This window comes from Pan paniscus, chromosome 4 (genome assembly GCF_029289425.2).
Source record: "Pan paniscus chromosome 4, NHGRI_mPanPan1-v2.0_pri, whole genome shotgun sequence".
NCBI lineage: Eukaryota > Metazoa > Chordata > Mammalia > Primates > Hominidae > Pan > Pan paniscus.
The window spans coordinates 9,353,412-9,369,651 of record NC_073253.2 but is presented as its reverse complement, the minus strand read 5'-3'; the positions used below and the strand labels follow the sequence as shown (position 1 = coordinate 9,369,651).

The following is a 16,240-nucleotide window of genomic DNA, read 5'->3' as shown; positions in this document are numbered from 1 at the left end:
TTCTCCTCAATGCCATTATGTAGTTAGTGTCTTTAGAATAAAAGGGGACTTTAGCAATGATCAAGCCCAGAGCCCTCTTTTAGATGGCAGTACCATAGACTATAGTCTAAGGGGTTTATCAAATGTTCCAAAACTGCACTGGGAAAGAAACCAGGATTTAAATTCAACATTTTTGACATTATACCTAATCTTCAGGATAATGCCCTTCTAAGCTCTCAACGTCTTTCCAAAGCAGGGGTGACACGGTCATCACCAACAGATGATGCTTAGAGAGTAGGTGAGAGATTATTTCTGAATTTTGTGATAGAATCTTAATATAAGAGAAAGAAAAGAGAACTAAGGTTTACTTGTATGTCTGGAACATGTGCTCAGTGCCATGTGAGGCAACTTTCAATGGATTATCTCATTTAATGTTCACTGTGATCCCCATGGATGGATATTTTTGCTTCCATTTTATAAATGGAAGAGATGGGGCTCAGAGGTATTAGATAACTATTGCCCCAGTTCACCCATCCTATCAGAGGCTGCACAGTGCTTCAGCTTAGTTCTTTTTGGAAGCACTGCATTTCCTGTGTAACTCATTTGCAGAGATAGGCTTAGGGATGATACTTAGTTGATATCATAGCATAAGGCAAGCTTTCCCGAGGAGCATATCTAACATTCTGTTTTGTTACATTCTATGGCAAAACGTACATGAAAATTTTAAAAAGGAAGATTTTTTTTAATTTTTGAAAAAATACCAGAATAGAAAAATAAGACTTCAATTAAGTCATGAAACAATAGTGGTTGGAATACAGTAAGAATCTAAAGATGAACTCCAGGGACCTCTGCACTCACCAAATGCATCTACATCCTTGGTCAGTTGAAATTAATGAAATGGACATGAACAAATCAAATATAGGATTGTAGATGGTGCTTGGTAACAAAATTGAATCTTCCTTAGCTAGCACTTGGAAACCTGCTATTTCCTAGATGAAGGGAAATTTGCTATTACAGAGTTGGGGGTAAAATTACTTGAAGCTAATTTCTTGGAGAGTCTCACCAAAGAAGGATCTACAAATTACTTTACAGAATGAAGTGGTTGAGATCATAGGCTCTGGACTAGCTTGTTTGATTCTTGGGTCTTTTACAACCAGAGTGACTTTGAGCAACTTACTTATCATATCTCAGCCCATTTCATATCTGTAGAATGGGCTGTAGGTGCTACAGATGTGTTAAAGATTCAAGGAGTTAATACATGTAAAGCACAGTGCCTGGCATACACGAAACTACCACTACATGGTATATGTCTCGCTAAGGTCTAATGTTTAATATTAAATAGTATAATACACATACCCCTAATAGAAACTTGCATTGCAGAAATCTAGAAGATAGCACAACTACAGATAATTTATTCTAGATATATCTGATGTCTGTTTAAGGAAGCCTAAGAAAATATAAAAATACCTATTCATATGAAAAAGTAAAGCCACAGAACTTAGATTGTTATTCATGGATCTGCTTTCTAGGCAGATTCTTACACGAATATACTCAGGGTCAAAATGAGCAAGTGCTTAAATGCAACACAGAGAACCTGCACCCAAAGACCCATGTACTTTTCTAAGGATTGCAAGTCCTCATTCTGAAATGTAGTAGAACCAACTACAGTGATCCTGGATTGAAAACGCTGCCCTTAAAGTCTTCAACTACTCCGGCCATGGCCAGAAACGGAATCTCACATTCTTACCCTGCCAGAGTGCAATTGCTGTGTGTTCTTAGTATGATTTGCCCAATGAAGTTCCTTTTCTTTCCAGGGTTTGGTAACTGTTTCTGCTCTATTTTATTTGCCTCTTTCCTCTTCATTCTTTCATTAGCCATCACTTATTTCAAGTTCTTCTTCTATTTCTCTGTGCCTTTCTTATGAGCTCCTCTTTTGCCGATTCATATATTTGGAAAGAGAACATTTATAGCATCTCTTTGCTTAAGACCCTACTAATTCATGCTAGGCCAAAAGAAAACGAACAAAGAATGTCTGGTGCAGTGGTTCTCAATCAGGAAAAAAGTTGCCCCCAAGGTCATTTAGCAATGTCTGGAGACATTTTGGGTTGTCACATCTGGGGGTGATAGGGCACTGGCATCCAGTGGGTGGAGGCCAGGGGTGTCACTAAACATCCTGTTATGCACATGGCAGCCCCTACAACAAATTATCCAGCCCAAATGTCAATAGTGCTGATGTGGAGAAACTCTGGGGCAGTGGAGAAAAGGAAGACCAGTGCTTCAAATTACATCTTCCAAATAACTAGCTAGGGATTCTTTGGGATATTATCAAATTCATATGAATCTTAGTTTAATTTTTCTATAAAAATAGCATAAAGAAATTAAATCATATAGACTGTATATGCCTAATGGTAATTAAATTTCCTGTGAATAGGGCCTAATAAAGGACTATTTTCATCCTGTGGTACATCGTGAGGCAGCAGTTTCAGGGCTGATTCTGCTGCCGAATTCAGGCAGGACAGCAGATGAGCAAGTCTTTGATTCCCTAGGCCTTCTCCTCTTGCTCACAAGATGGCAGTAGGATTGCCAAGTATCATATTCACACATAACCATGTCCAAAGCAGGAAGGAAGAGAAGGAGCAGAGAAAGCTTCCTCCTCTTCATTTGAATGAAAATAGTTTCTAGAAACCTCTTGCAGTGTCCTCTTGAGTCTCATTGGCCAGAACTGGGTCACATATCGGTTTCTAGACCCAGCACTTGCCCAACTGAAGGGGTTGCCATGATTGGCTTATAGCTTAGTCAGGATTCAACCCTGGCCTCAGATATGTCCTGTTTGAGGTTCAGAAGCATGGCCGGTGGTGCCAGCCCAACTCACCACAGATTCCTCCTCCCTCTGCTCCACCTCACAATGGTGAGGAATAATTCCCATAATGAATGCAAATCCTCTTTTTTTCAAAGTACTTTCTTCATAAAAATCCATTTACCTTGGCTGGTGTCCCTACCTTAGCCTCTTTGGAAAAGTGGAAATTCTCAGGTTCCCTCCAGGACAGGAGATTATTTTAAGGAATCACGTGGACTGGAACTCTGAGTGATTTCTGTTTCCATCTTCATTCGGTTGTCACCATCATATTGTACTTCCTTCTGGCCTCACAGTCTTAGATATTTCTATCATCTATATCATCATGAGTTTAGGATTTCCTCATGACCTCTTAGAGCTAAGGAGATCCTAGGAACCTCCCTGGTCATTTCCTTTGTATTTTAGATGAGAAAATGGAGACCAAAGGGGCTTGGAAAGCTCTTCTTTGCCTCAAATTCTCTAATTTGTCCCAATTCTGCCATGTCAAATGTTTCCGATTAATATAGGGGGATTTATAAACCTTCCAAGAAATCACAAATGCGTCTGCTTCATGAAAGGGACATATGTGCAAATAAACCCCCAAACACAGAAGGACCCAAGAAACCAAAGAGTGAGGCAGACAAAGTCAGTTTGTCGGTACAGGGTGAGTTTACTGGGAACTTACAGAGAGAAATATGCTCTTGGACAGCTGCAGGACAGGTAGATCTCCATGCCATTATTCCCAGGGCTTATGTGCCATAGGGAAAGTGTATATGTGCTTCAGAGGGAATGCCTAGGAATTTCCTGAAGGGCAGTATTTGCGCTAAGTACATGCTCTTACACAAGGAACAATAGGTAAACTGGAAATCTTAGAGGCATTCCCAGAACTTGGGTTAATCAGAAGTCAACATGGTGGATTAGCATCCAAGATAGAACTGCTTTGACCTCCATAGCATCCCAACCTGAATGACCCCTCACACCTCTGAAACAGCCTTTGCAGAATTAGAAGTGATGAGAGAATTCCAGCGTGACTGATTCCACCTTGCTTTTAACGTCGCAGGCTAAACTGTTTTATGTAATTTTGTTTTGCATATAATAACACAGAGACCAATGCCAAGATAACTGTGAGAGGAATTTAGTTTATGGTTAAATTTTGAGGCAAGGAAAACTTACCTCCCTGTCCTCATATTCAGAGATTGAAACTGTATTCACAATGGTAAGGGCTTGAACTTTGCTGAAGAATAGGCATGAACAATGACCTGCTGACATTTAGCCTGCTTTTCTTTAAGCTATTTACCACAGATTCAGGTAACCAGGGATCACAAGATTTATAACTTCTCTAACTTACCCCTATAGATAACATTGCAATTGTGAAACCTAAAGAAGTGGTCTTTGAGATATTTTTCAGATTTAGCACTTCAGCTGACCAAAAGCTGTCCTGTAGTCCGAGACCCCCTCTCAGGAACTGACTCAGCTGCCTGAAGGCAGTTTGAACACTGCTGTGATTTCATCAACTGTTTCAGTTCCCCACCCCGGCCTGCCAAAGTACCCTCAAAAACCCCTAGCCTCTGAATTCTCAGGGAGTCAGGCTTGAGGAATTTCTTTCTGTTCTCCTCACTTGCCTGGCCCTGTAATAATTCAGCTCTTTTTTTTTTTTTTTTTTTGCTGTCATTCCTGTTGTTCCCAGTGCATTTGGCTTTCTGAGTGGAGGGCAAGATGAACTCTTGGAGCTGTTACACCTTCATAGAGAAGTGAGGCAAAGGATGAACAAATGTCCCAGAGAGCCTCTCAAACAGTCTCCCTCCCCACTAACTCTCTGCCTCAAGGGTCTGACCTTCCTCACATCCAATGTCCGATCCTCTTTCCCTTGTTGTCTTGTGACCTTGGGCTCAGGTAATGAGAGGCATGGGCAGGAGGAATGAGACTGGGGTATCACTCCCTTACCCCCTTCAACTAAGGATTGCTCCAGCCACCCTGTCCTCCCTCCCACCTGCAGGCTTAGGATGGTCACAGCTCCCATGGTGGTGTCTGCTGGGGCCTTCAGCAGCCCTAGAAGGTTTCTTAACTGGGCCCACACTGCAAAGAGTCAAAATAGTACAGACCTATATATTGTGTAACTATGATGCAAATATTCTGTCTGACCACTGTTATTGCTTGAGGCTGGCTCCATGAACAAGAGACATGCTTTTGACAGTCAAAACAATACTAGCAATGTTTGCACAGCAAGCAGGAGTCTGGATGTGAAAGCAGGCGAGGATGTGTAAGCATAGGAACTACATTTGCTCACAGTGAAAGTGACCTCTCATCCACTGACACAGGAGTCCTTTGGCTGGAGACAAGAGGGAGGGCTGATAAAGAGGTGAAAGGAGAATGCTGAAAATCCCAAATGGTAGGGTCTTTGCCTCTTTAACACAGAATCTTCTATATTAGTGGCTTGAGTCACGTTGTCATGCAAGGCTTGGTTCTCCAAGAAAGCTCTATGGTCTTCAGAGAACCTCATGATCAGAGTAGGCACTGTCTTTTCATCTTAGCCAATAGGGAGGCCACCGAGACCTTGGAAATGGGGATATTTTCCTCTTGGGTAGGATCCAGTGTATCACTTAGAATTGCTCTAACAGAAAACCAAGTGCTACATGTTCTTACTCATAAATGGGAGTTGAACAATGAGAACACATGGGCACAGGGAGGGCAACATCACACATTGGGACCTGTTGGAGGGTGGGTTGTGAGGGGGAGGGAGAGCATTAGGACAAATACCTAATGCATGTGGAGTTTAAAACCTAGGTAATGGGTTGATAGATGCAGCAAACCACCATGGCACATATATACCTATGTAACAAACTTGATTATTTTGCACATATGTCCCAGAACTTAAAGTAAAATTTACAAAAAGAAAAGAATTGCTCTAACAGATGGTGCAGCTCCATTCCGTCCCTTTTGCCACAGTTTCTTACATAAATAGCCAGGTATGGAAGGAAATTCCCAATCCCATCCACCTTACTGGATAGAAAATGTTAGAGGGTTGGTTAGAAAGGAGGGATAGTCATAATTATAGCAATTGGATTTGGCCAACTGGTCATGTCAAAAACAACGAACACTTTTCATGTTAGTTCCTATTGTATTTGGGTCAATGATGTATCAAAAGTAAAGTTTGCCTATATTTTTACCCACAAAATATGGTGTCAGCATTATTCTGAAATGGCGAAGTATGGGTATAGTTTGTAACCCAAAGAGAATGAACTGTATGGTACATAGAGTTGTTTCCTGTGAGTTGTTTCATGTGAGGATGATGAGTCTTTCTGATGGTAGTGGATGGTTCTGGAAGAGAACTCTGGCAGAGGAGGAGGGGTGCACCCAGCTGCAGAGGGCAAGGTGAAAGCATGTGGTTCACTCATCACCAAAGGTCTTCCTTGGTCAGATTTTCTCAAGGATGCTGAAGTTTCCATATTAATATTAGGAGGTTTGGAGGCCGTGCATGGTGGCTCATGCCTGTAATCCCAGCACTTTGAGAGGCCAAGGAGAGCTGATCATTTGAGGTCAGTAGTTCGAGACCAGCCTGGCCAACATGGTGAAACCCTGTCTCTACTAAAAATATAAAAATTAGCTGGTGTGGTCACAGGTGCCTGTAGTCCCAGCTACTCAGGAGGCTGAGGCATGAGAATCGTTTGAACCTGGGAGGTGGAGGTTGCAGTGAGCCAAGATCACACCACTGCACTCCAGCCTGGGCAACAGAGCGAGACTCCATCTCAAAAACAACAACAACCAAAACAGGAGGCTTAGACTTAGGCCTTCTTCCCATTGCCTTTCTGAGGAGAGATCTGTTTGCTGGTTTCTGGGCATGTAATGTAAGGCTGTGCCCCATGAGTCTCTCCTTCCAGCAGCACTGCCACCTCCTGAGCAGATTTGCTTATCAGATTTGGCAAGAAGCTGTCCCTTCTTCAATGAGCCAGGTACATGCTGGTGCCTCCGCCACACCAGAGCTGGTCATGCATGTCCCAGCGATGCCATGCCCTCCCCTTGAGTGCCTTCAGAGGTGCCACACCAGCAAGCTCAGGGGGCTCTCTGACCCCTCCCCATGAGGTCCCTGCCCTGGGTTCCTCCTCAGTCCTTGGTGTTGCTCCCCTGAACCACCAGCTCACCCCACACTGATGGGGAATGCCCATGTGCCCTTTGCATTTGGCAGCCTCATTCCTCTGCCCTCATCCTTGCCAGCCCTTGCTAGCCCCTCTACTTGGCTCTTTCTTCACTCTTTAAGACTCAACACAGGCTCCTCGTTGCTCTTCCCAGACCTTGTGAGCATGTTGGGTGTTCTCTCCTCTGCCCCGATAGCCCCTGTTCGTGAATCCATCGTCAGATTCTACATGGAGTAATGGTTATGTGTCTAGCTGTTTCTCACTGGCCCATAAGCTCTTAGAAGTTGATCAGAAAACAGGTTTGACTGGGATATGCTTAACAAAGAGAAGCGCTGCAGCTGCTTAATAGATACTCTTTAAATATGTTCTGAATTGAATGCTTTCAGTTTGAGAGCCAAACCAAGTCTTTAATGATAAATGTTCCTAAGCTTTCATTTTTTAAAGGCACATAAACACGCAATGGGGTTGTGCAGCTGTGATTTTTCACTCCAGTTCCTCTTAGTTTTGGATTTTCCAAATTAGTGGACAATTTGGCCATAACTTGATTGCCAAGTCACTAGTATCCTTCACTCCTCCTCCTCCTCCTCTCTTCTCAGCCCTCCTCCCATCATTCTTCTCCTTCTCCTTTTTCTTCTCCTTCCTTTCCTCCTCCTCCCCCTCCTCCTTTTCCTTCTTCTTCTTCATCTTCCTCTTCTCATTTTCTGTCTCCCCTTTCCCCCTGCCTCCCTCCCTGCTTCTTCCTCACCATCTCCAGCAATCACCTCTGCTGCTTTACGTTGAAATACTCCCTTATGCAATCTTTTTTTTTTTTTTTTTTGAGGCGGAGTCTCGATCCCTCCCTCAGGCTGGAGTGCAGTGGCGCGATCTCGGCTCACTGCAAGCTCCACCTCCCAGGTACACACCATTCTCCTGCCTCAGCCTCCTGAGTAGCTGGGACTACAGGCACCCGCCACCATGCCAGGCTAATTTTTTGTATTTTTAGTGGAGACGGGGTTTCACCATGTTAGCCAGGATGGTCTCGATCTTCTGACCTCATGATCTGTCCGTCTTGGCCTCCTGAAGTGCTGGGATGCAGGCGTGAACCACCGCGCCTGGCCCTTTTTCTAATTGCAACAACAACAACAACAAATTCTAGAGGAGTTTTGATTGTCTTATGAGGGATTTTTAGTTTTTACTCTATTATGTGTTCAGCTTTAACCTTTTCTGACACCTCTGCTTGGTTTTGCTTCCTAGACCAGGAATCTCACCGTGGATGGACACTTTGGCGTGTGGTCTCCGTGGACGCCTTGCACGCACACAGATGGCAGCGCCGTGGGATCCTGCCTCTGTCGAACCCGCTCCTGCGACAGCCCGGCCCCGCAGTGTGGTGGCTGGCAGTGCGAGGGCCCTGGCATGGAGATCGCCAACTGTTCCAGGTGTGCCGCTCAGAACACGCCAGTTGTGCTGCTGTGTATTAAACTCAGATTCTCGAGGAGTTTGGGACATCATTTATAATATAACTCCCTTTTGGAGAGAACAGTGGTGAAACACCAGGGACATTCACCATTTAAAACTTACATGATTTTTGGAAGGAGATTTTAAACTATAAATTGGATTACAGATCTACACTTATTCACATACTCTTCATTAGATTAGGAAAAGCATTTACAATTTGGACAATATGATTGGCTTTGTTTAAGGAAAACATCCATGTTATTTAATAATCTTTTCATGGAATATATCTACAAATAGTCCATTAAAGGTAGGACATAATAACACTAGGTTAGGAGGTAGAAGAAGCCAAGTCCTTGATCAACTTGCTCTACTCCATAGGATATTGGAGCTCAGAGCACCTCACCTGAGCTAACGTTAGGCACTGGGTAATCAATAGAGCAGTTTAAATAACATAACCTATTGAATAGCTTTCCTGTTGCTTCCGCTTACTGTGGTGGTGTTTGTTATATTTATTTATTTTTTTTACAACTATATTCTGTTTGCTCTCCATCCCCTGCACCTATAACACCATGATCACAGAGAAATTTTAAAGCAAGTATCAGGAACACTTCTGAGATCAGTCTTTATGCTTCTTTGTCACTTGTTCATTAATTTGCAGTATTTTTTAAACATATTATCTGCTTTCCATGAGCCCACTTAGAATGAAAAAAAAAGTCTCTGGGACAATTGTTTATGAAGTCACTAACAGTGGAAATCAGATTGGGTGATCAAATTGTAGGAGAGCCCAGGTCATGCAGGCACATGCAGGCCAGGAAAGTAAAGTGCAGGAGCAAAAGGCCAACTTTGCCCTCTGCTCACATTTTTCTCACCACCAAGGTGAAAGGAGCAAATCAGGGCCACAGAGATTAGGGGTTTTTTTGTTTTGTTTTGTATTGCAGAGGACACAGGCATGTCAACATTGCATTATGTACTGTATGCTTTGTATTAAATGAAAAGATTTCCACAGATGCCTGGATAAAACTTACAAAAACTATCAAACTGCTGTTGTTGAAGATTACAACAAGTAGCTAATACTCTTTGCTCATATTGTTTCATGGAAAAAGATTATCAAATGAATTGCTATAACTTATTTATTGATATGTCTTCAGTTCTTGCTCTAGCTGGAAAGTCATTTTCTAAGCAGAGCTGCAATGCAACTAGTAGTTATTTTAAGATTAAAAATCTAGGAAGTGAACTAGTTTTAATGAGGCTTTAAAAGCGTAAGTGGATTGCTTTGTACTAATAATCGTGAAAGTGACCCCCTCCTGATCTCTGTTTACTTTATGTGACTTGTTTGGTCACTGTGTCTGCCTCTAAGCAGCATTTAGAAGTATGGAAACTCAGGTCTGGGTAATAGACATATACGTGTAAAGCTGCATTCACTTCTTTCCTCAGATATTCTTTTCCTATTACTTATATACACTTTTATTTAGTTACTACCCTATATACAAACATGTTCCATATATTGTAAATGGAATATGTCATAAAATTCCACATTTGTGGCCTGGCATGGTGGCTCACGCCTGTAATCTCAACTCTTTGGGAGGCTGAGGTGGGCAGATCACCTGAGGTCGGGAGTTCAAAACCAGCCTGACCAACATGGAGAAAACCCGTCTCTACTAAAAATACAAAATTCGCTGGGCATGGTGGCACATGCCTGTAATCCCAGCTACTCGGGAGGCTGAGGCAGGAGAATCTCTTGAACCCGGCAGGCGCAGGTTGCAGTGAGCCGAGTTAGAGCCACTACACTCCAGCCTGGCGACAGAGCGAGACTCTGTCTCAAAAAAAAAAAAAAAAAAAAAAAAATCAATCCACATTTGCTAAAAGATTTAAAAAATGAAGAGTTTCCAAACAAATTTCAAAGCACCATTTGCTGCATGATCTAACAACTTTTTGCACATGTAATGAAACTTTGCAAATTAAATGTAATTTATTTATATTAAAACTGCTATTTAAATTTTTAAATATAATTCAGTGAATAACATGGATAATTTTTAAGATTTTAGGTAGCAGGGTATAAGATACTAGCTGATTATCTTTATAAGAAATGTGGAAAGATTTGTCTTATTGTGTGATAATTTTGGTTATATTATTATAGAGCAGTTTTATTATAATACCATACATAAAGTTATTACTACATATTTTATTAAATCATTAGGTTTCAGTAAAGTAGGAAAACATGAAATATTCTAAGAATTTTCTCAGAAAAATTTTTATTTGAAATTATTTTTAATATGATATATTCAACATATTATTTATAGCAGGACCTTCAGTGGCATAGTTGTTGACCTCCATGTTTTAAAAGGAAATACACAAGGTAAAAATGAGAATTAATGTGAGCTAATATTTTTTCATAGGAAATGTAAATCTTATGGATGAAGGTGACAAATATCTAAAGAAATGCATATGTGATTGCAGAAGTAAAAAAATTCTGCATGAAGTAGACCATCTATGTGGAAGTTTGGAATCTGGATTTAATATATATTTTAACACATAAAATTAAAAAAAACTATGTATTTTTTAATAGCAGGAGCAACGTGTTAAGGGGGACACTTAAATTAAAACCAGTCTGAATACAAGCATTTTAAGGAAAAAATACAATACTAAAACATTTCTAGAGCTGTCAATAGAATTAAAAAATTTTTTAAATTGGTTCATCCTATTTTTATTTTATATTTTTATATATCTACATTACTCTGTATGTGTAATAACATAAATACACATGGTTAGTTATATGCAATTTGCACTTCTTATTTGCACTCTTTATGTCTCTGTCTGTGAAAAGATAGCCAATAATCTGAATTTAAACATCCTTTTTAAATTTTTAGTAAAGTTTGTTTTAAAGCTTTGAATATTATTCTAACAATACAACATTTTCGTTTTAAATCTTTGATAGTTATTCTAACAATACAACACTCTTTATCAATTTGATGCTATCAGGAAAGTTACTGATTTTCATTGATATTAATAGATTTTAAAAGATAGCATTTTAGGCAGTTTTAGATGAGCTTTTTGTCCAAAGGTGCACTTCTCATAGATTATAAATGATATTATACGAGTCAAAAAAATCCTAAACTGTAGAGGTGTAGGGATTCATTTCTAAATGCTTTTCAGTGAAATAACCTTATTCTTTATTAGTTTAATATTTTCATGACTCAAGTTTTTTGATAGTTTCCAATATAGTCCATTATTTATAGCACACTTAAAACTTTATTCTCAAATTTCCTATCTTGGCTATAAACCAGATGCCTGGGGGCTGCAGAAACAGGAATTGAGATTCACAGGGTGCAGTCCATTCAGTCCCCTGGCTGGTGTTTTCTCTCCTGAGCAGCCCCAAGCGTGATCCTCCTGGGGAACACAGGCATTTGGCCGTGGGTGCAGACAGGGCTTGGACTCTGAGCCTGCGGGACCTAATGATTGCATTGCTTCCCTTCCCTCAGGAATGGAGGCTGGACTCCCTGGACCTCGTGGTCTCCCTGCAGCACCACCTGTGGGATCGGCTTCCAGGTGCGGCAGCGCTCCTGCAGCAACCCCACTCCCAGGCACGGGGGCCGGGTGTGCGTGGGACAGAACCGCGAGGAAAGGTACGTGCCCACCCTGCTGCCAGCACCGCCAGCCTCACGCTTACTGTCATTCCGGCCAGGTCGAGTTCCCCGCGGTTTTAGTTTTGGATCTGCCTAAGCTTATGTGTGGCATCCCTTTCCGCTGAGCCAGTCGTCCTCTTCTTTTCCTGGCATCCTTTAATTTTGATCAAAGCCTCGTTGACAGCATCACTGGGCTGCTCTGGTGCCTACACAGCTGGGTTGGCTCCGCTGAGCAATTGCCAAGGGATTAGAGTACCCAGGGACCTCTGTGCTGTGCTAGGCTCCTGGAGACTCTGGAAGTACGTCTGCAGGAGACTTACTCTTGTGAGAATTTAACCAGACAGATCTCAAAGCTCCAGTTCCAAGGAGGACCTAAGAAGGTCCCGGATGCAGACACTACTGGGCAGGTGCGGTAGGGTTTTCCTCAGAACTCAGTTAATCCTCTGGAAGGCATGGGAGGGCATATTCAGAAATACCCTCAATGAAGCTGCAGCACAACCCAAACTGGGGGCTCTTTTCCACGTGTATTTTGAGCTTTCAGCACATCATGGCAACATTTTGATTTAGTCTTGGATTTAACAATTTGTTCCTTGGTGTAGAATTAGACATTTGGTTTCAGGCTCAACCTCTGCAATCGTAATCATTGAATCTGTTTTGCAAGATCATTGAATCTGTCTTAATATGCATTAAATATACTATTAATGTTTATTCTAATTTGTCACTATTGGGAAAGAATTCAAGTAGGTAAATTTCATAATGCTTTCAGGATTCTTATTCAGCTATACTAATATAAACTTATTGAATGACTTTCAGTGCATTTTAATTAATATGTAGCAGGTTTATATTTGATGACATGAGCTCACTGGAACCTCGAATAAAAATACTGTATATAGTTATTTGCTATGCATTTAGTATTTATACGAACAGAACCAACAGACTTACTGTTTAGATAGCTCTCTATTAGGTATTTACTACAACCTAAAATCAACTAAGGAGAATCATTCCTTTTTTTCTTCAAGTGTGTTCCTCACTTGCCAATTAAGATTTCACTCCTTTTGACTAACAGGAAATGAAGATGATTTTTACCAAGCAGGGTTTGTCATATTTTAAGCAGTCCCTGAGACAGTCTTGTGCAAGCCTGTCATTTTCTAACACCAGTTGATAAGTGGGAAAGCCTATTATGGAAGAATTGTCTCCCTATTATTTCCAAGCCTTGTACAATTTTAAATTGGTTGGAAGTTTTTAAATACTATGAATTGTCACCTAGGACAGGTTGAACATTCCTAATCTGAAAATCTGAAACCCAATATGCTTCAAAATCCAAAACTTTTCTAGCAGTGACATGATGCCACAAGTGGAAATTTCCACACGGTTTTTTGACTTTTGCCTTCAAAATGCAGTCAAAACTTTGTTTTATGCAAAAAATTATTTAAAATATATAAAACTACATCCAGCCTTTGTGTATATGGTATATTTGATGTGTGAATGAATGAATTTTGTATTTAGACTTGGGTCCTATCCCCAAGATATCTCATTATATATACACCAATATTCCAAAATCTGAAACAATGTGAAATCCAAAACACTAATCGTCCTGAACATTTCAGCTAAGGGATGCTCAACCTGTACAACCCATCCAGGCAAAGTCACTTCCATCTGTGCAAAGGCTTCCCTAGAGTTAAGGCACCACCACAAACTTAGCATGTGTTATCACCATTCCCAGGCTGATCACACAGGAAGGAAGAGGCTGATTAACACTGTGGCTAACATATGCGTACGTTTGCATCCACATAGGATTTTTCATACAGCGGTGTCTTCAGGAAAAGATACAGCGGTGTCTTCAATAAAGATGACAAGTGTGTTTGAGGGACTTATATGTAAAATATTCCTTTTGTAAAGAAGAAATGTTCATTTGTAGATTAGCATTTGCTCAATGGAGGAAAACATGAATTTAAATAATAGATGGATAGTAAGAACAGGGACTATGTAAAATTTTTATAGAATTTAAGCTTTTCTATTGAATAGTCTTTCTAGGGGGCTACTGGGAGATTAATGAAAACCAGAAAAACCAAGTACCTAAAGTTTCCTCTGTGGTCTTCATAAGCAATAGGTTCTTAGATGTCTCTGCCATGTTATATGAAAGGTCTCTTCACCTAAGAAATATAAAAGCATTCTGATTCCAACAATGCAGATGTTTGAGGACTAAACTCAAGATTGAAGGAGACTATGATCTCCATGGGAGAATACGAAAGACTAAGAACTAGGCATACAAAATAATTAATACATGTATATCATATTTATTTAAACACCATCAACCCTCAAGAAATCCTGGGTAGCCACAAGATAATGAATTGATCTTCCCGAAAGATTCTCTAAGTTAATGGTAGGTTTATAGTTAGTGATTTTTCATCTGTGACATCTCCAGTGTGTGGAATTATTCAATGGGAGCTTTGTTGCAACAAAAATCTCAGAAGTATTTACATATTTTTTTTTCTGAAAAATAACTCTAGCTTAATTTTTACATGTACTTTAATACGTATAGACAGTTTCTTTTTCTCTTCTGACATTTCCTTGAAAAGATTTTCTGGAGTAGCAAGAACTGAGTAGAAGCACCAACTCCCAGAGAGGCTACTAACAAAAGGAAGAAATGGATGTCTGTAAATATTATCAAGATGCAAATGTTATTATCTGTGCTAGTTTCCTCCTGCTGTGTAGTGGTAGTTCCATAAACTTTGTGGCTCAAAACAACACACATTTCTTTTTGAAATTTCATAGTCCCAGTGGGTCAGGAATTCCTATATGGCTTAGATAGATCCTCTGCTTGGGGCCTCAGCAGGCTTCAATCAAAACATGGGCCAGAACTGTGGTCTCATCTGAGGCTCCACTGGGGAAGGATGCACTTCCAAGATCATGTGGTTGTTGTTTGTATTCAGTTCTTTGTGGGCTGTCAAACTGCAGACCTCAATTCCTTACATAGTTGTTATTTGGAGACCACTCTCAGTTTCCTGCCAAGCGATCCTTCCTGGTGTTGTCACTTGCCTTTTAAAATCTAGCAGGAAAGACAGTCTCCTTGCAAGATGGGCATTACAAACTTATGTAACATAATCACAAAAGTGACATCTCACCCCTTTGCCATATTCTGTTGGTTGGAAGTAAGACACAGGCCTCCACAACCTAGAGGAGGTGATGACACAGGGTATGAATATCAGGAGGCAGAGCTCACTAGGGTCACCATAGAGTCTATCTGCCAGAGTTGATTCTCTGTTCCCCAGTCATTCACATCCCTACCCCTCACATGCTGAATGCATTTCACCCACTTTCAAGGTCCCTCAGTCTTATCCCATTAAGGAATCTCCCCAAAGTCCAGAACCTTATTATTTACATCAGGCCCACATGTGGAAGAGGCTGTCTGGGTGTAGTTCCCATCAGTCTGTTAATCTCTAAAGCCAAAGGGAGAAGTTATCTGCCACTAACAAACTTGGAGAGTCAGGCAAAGGATAACAGCTTTAGACATTTCTGTTCAAAAAGGCAGTAGGTGGGTGGAGTGATGGAAATTATGAAGGAATCACTGTTCCATATAAATTCTGAAATCTAGTTGAGCAAGTGTTTGGAGTTGCTTAATTAAGTTCAGGGAGTGGGCATAATGTTTTATGGTTCTTGGCTCTGCCTTCTGGACTGTTAGTTATGCTTCCTGAATCAGGCTTTCTTTTTCTTGAAGAGAGCACGTGCTTGTAGCTAGGTAGTTTTATCAGCTTCCTTCCTGTCAGTAGAATGTGCAGGGTTTCCAGCAGCCTTTCATGTGTATTTTCTCTGTCCCTTTCCATCCAAGCTGCTGGTATCGTTGTGGAAATAAGTTTCTTAAAAACATTATGGGTCTTCAATGGATTTCCACAAGGTTACTCCACTAAACAAAAGCTACATTCACAAACCTTTTTGAATTAGCCCTTCTCTACCTTGGGGTGCTGCTGAGATGGCTGAGAGACAACACCCTCCAGCTCACTAGAGGTGATCTGATGCAGTTGAGAGGATCTGTGAGGCACACACTTGCTCTAGAAAGGACTCTTTGTGTAATTAAATACTACTCCAATTCTTTCATCTTTCTGAGGTTACAATAAAAGGTTTTACAGTCACTACATCAGCTTTTACTGTATTCCAACCTTCCCTAACCGTACTTGAAAGGACTGTGAAAGCTATTTCATATTTTTTGCCTCTTTTGCCGTTAAAAGTGACTGATTTCC

The 16,240-nt window shown here is 40.8% G+C and overlaps 1 protein-coding gene across 4 annotated transcripts in view; it reads left to right on the top strand.

The window, feature by feature from the left end:
• The window catches only part of SEMA5A (semaphorin 5A), a 508,567-nt gene that overhangs the window by 411,007 nt on the left and 81,320 nt on the right, over nt 1–16,240 (top strand). For all 4 annotated transcript variants that reach the window (XM_034959729.2, XM_034959730.2, XM_034959727.2 and 1 more), the window contains exons 14-15: nt 8,179–8,360; nt 11,859–12,002. In XM_034959729.2, coding sequence (XP_034815620.2) covers nt 8,179–8,360; nt 11,859–12,002 — 326 coding nt within the window. The remainder of the gene's footprint in view (nt 1–8,178; nt 8,361–11,858; nt 12,003–16,240) is intronic.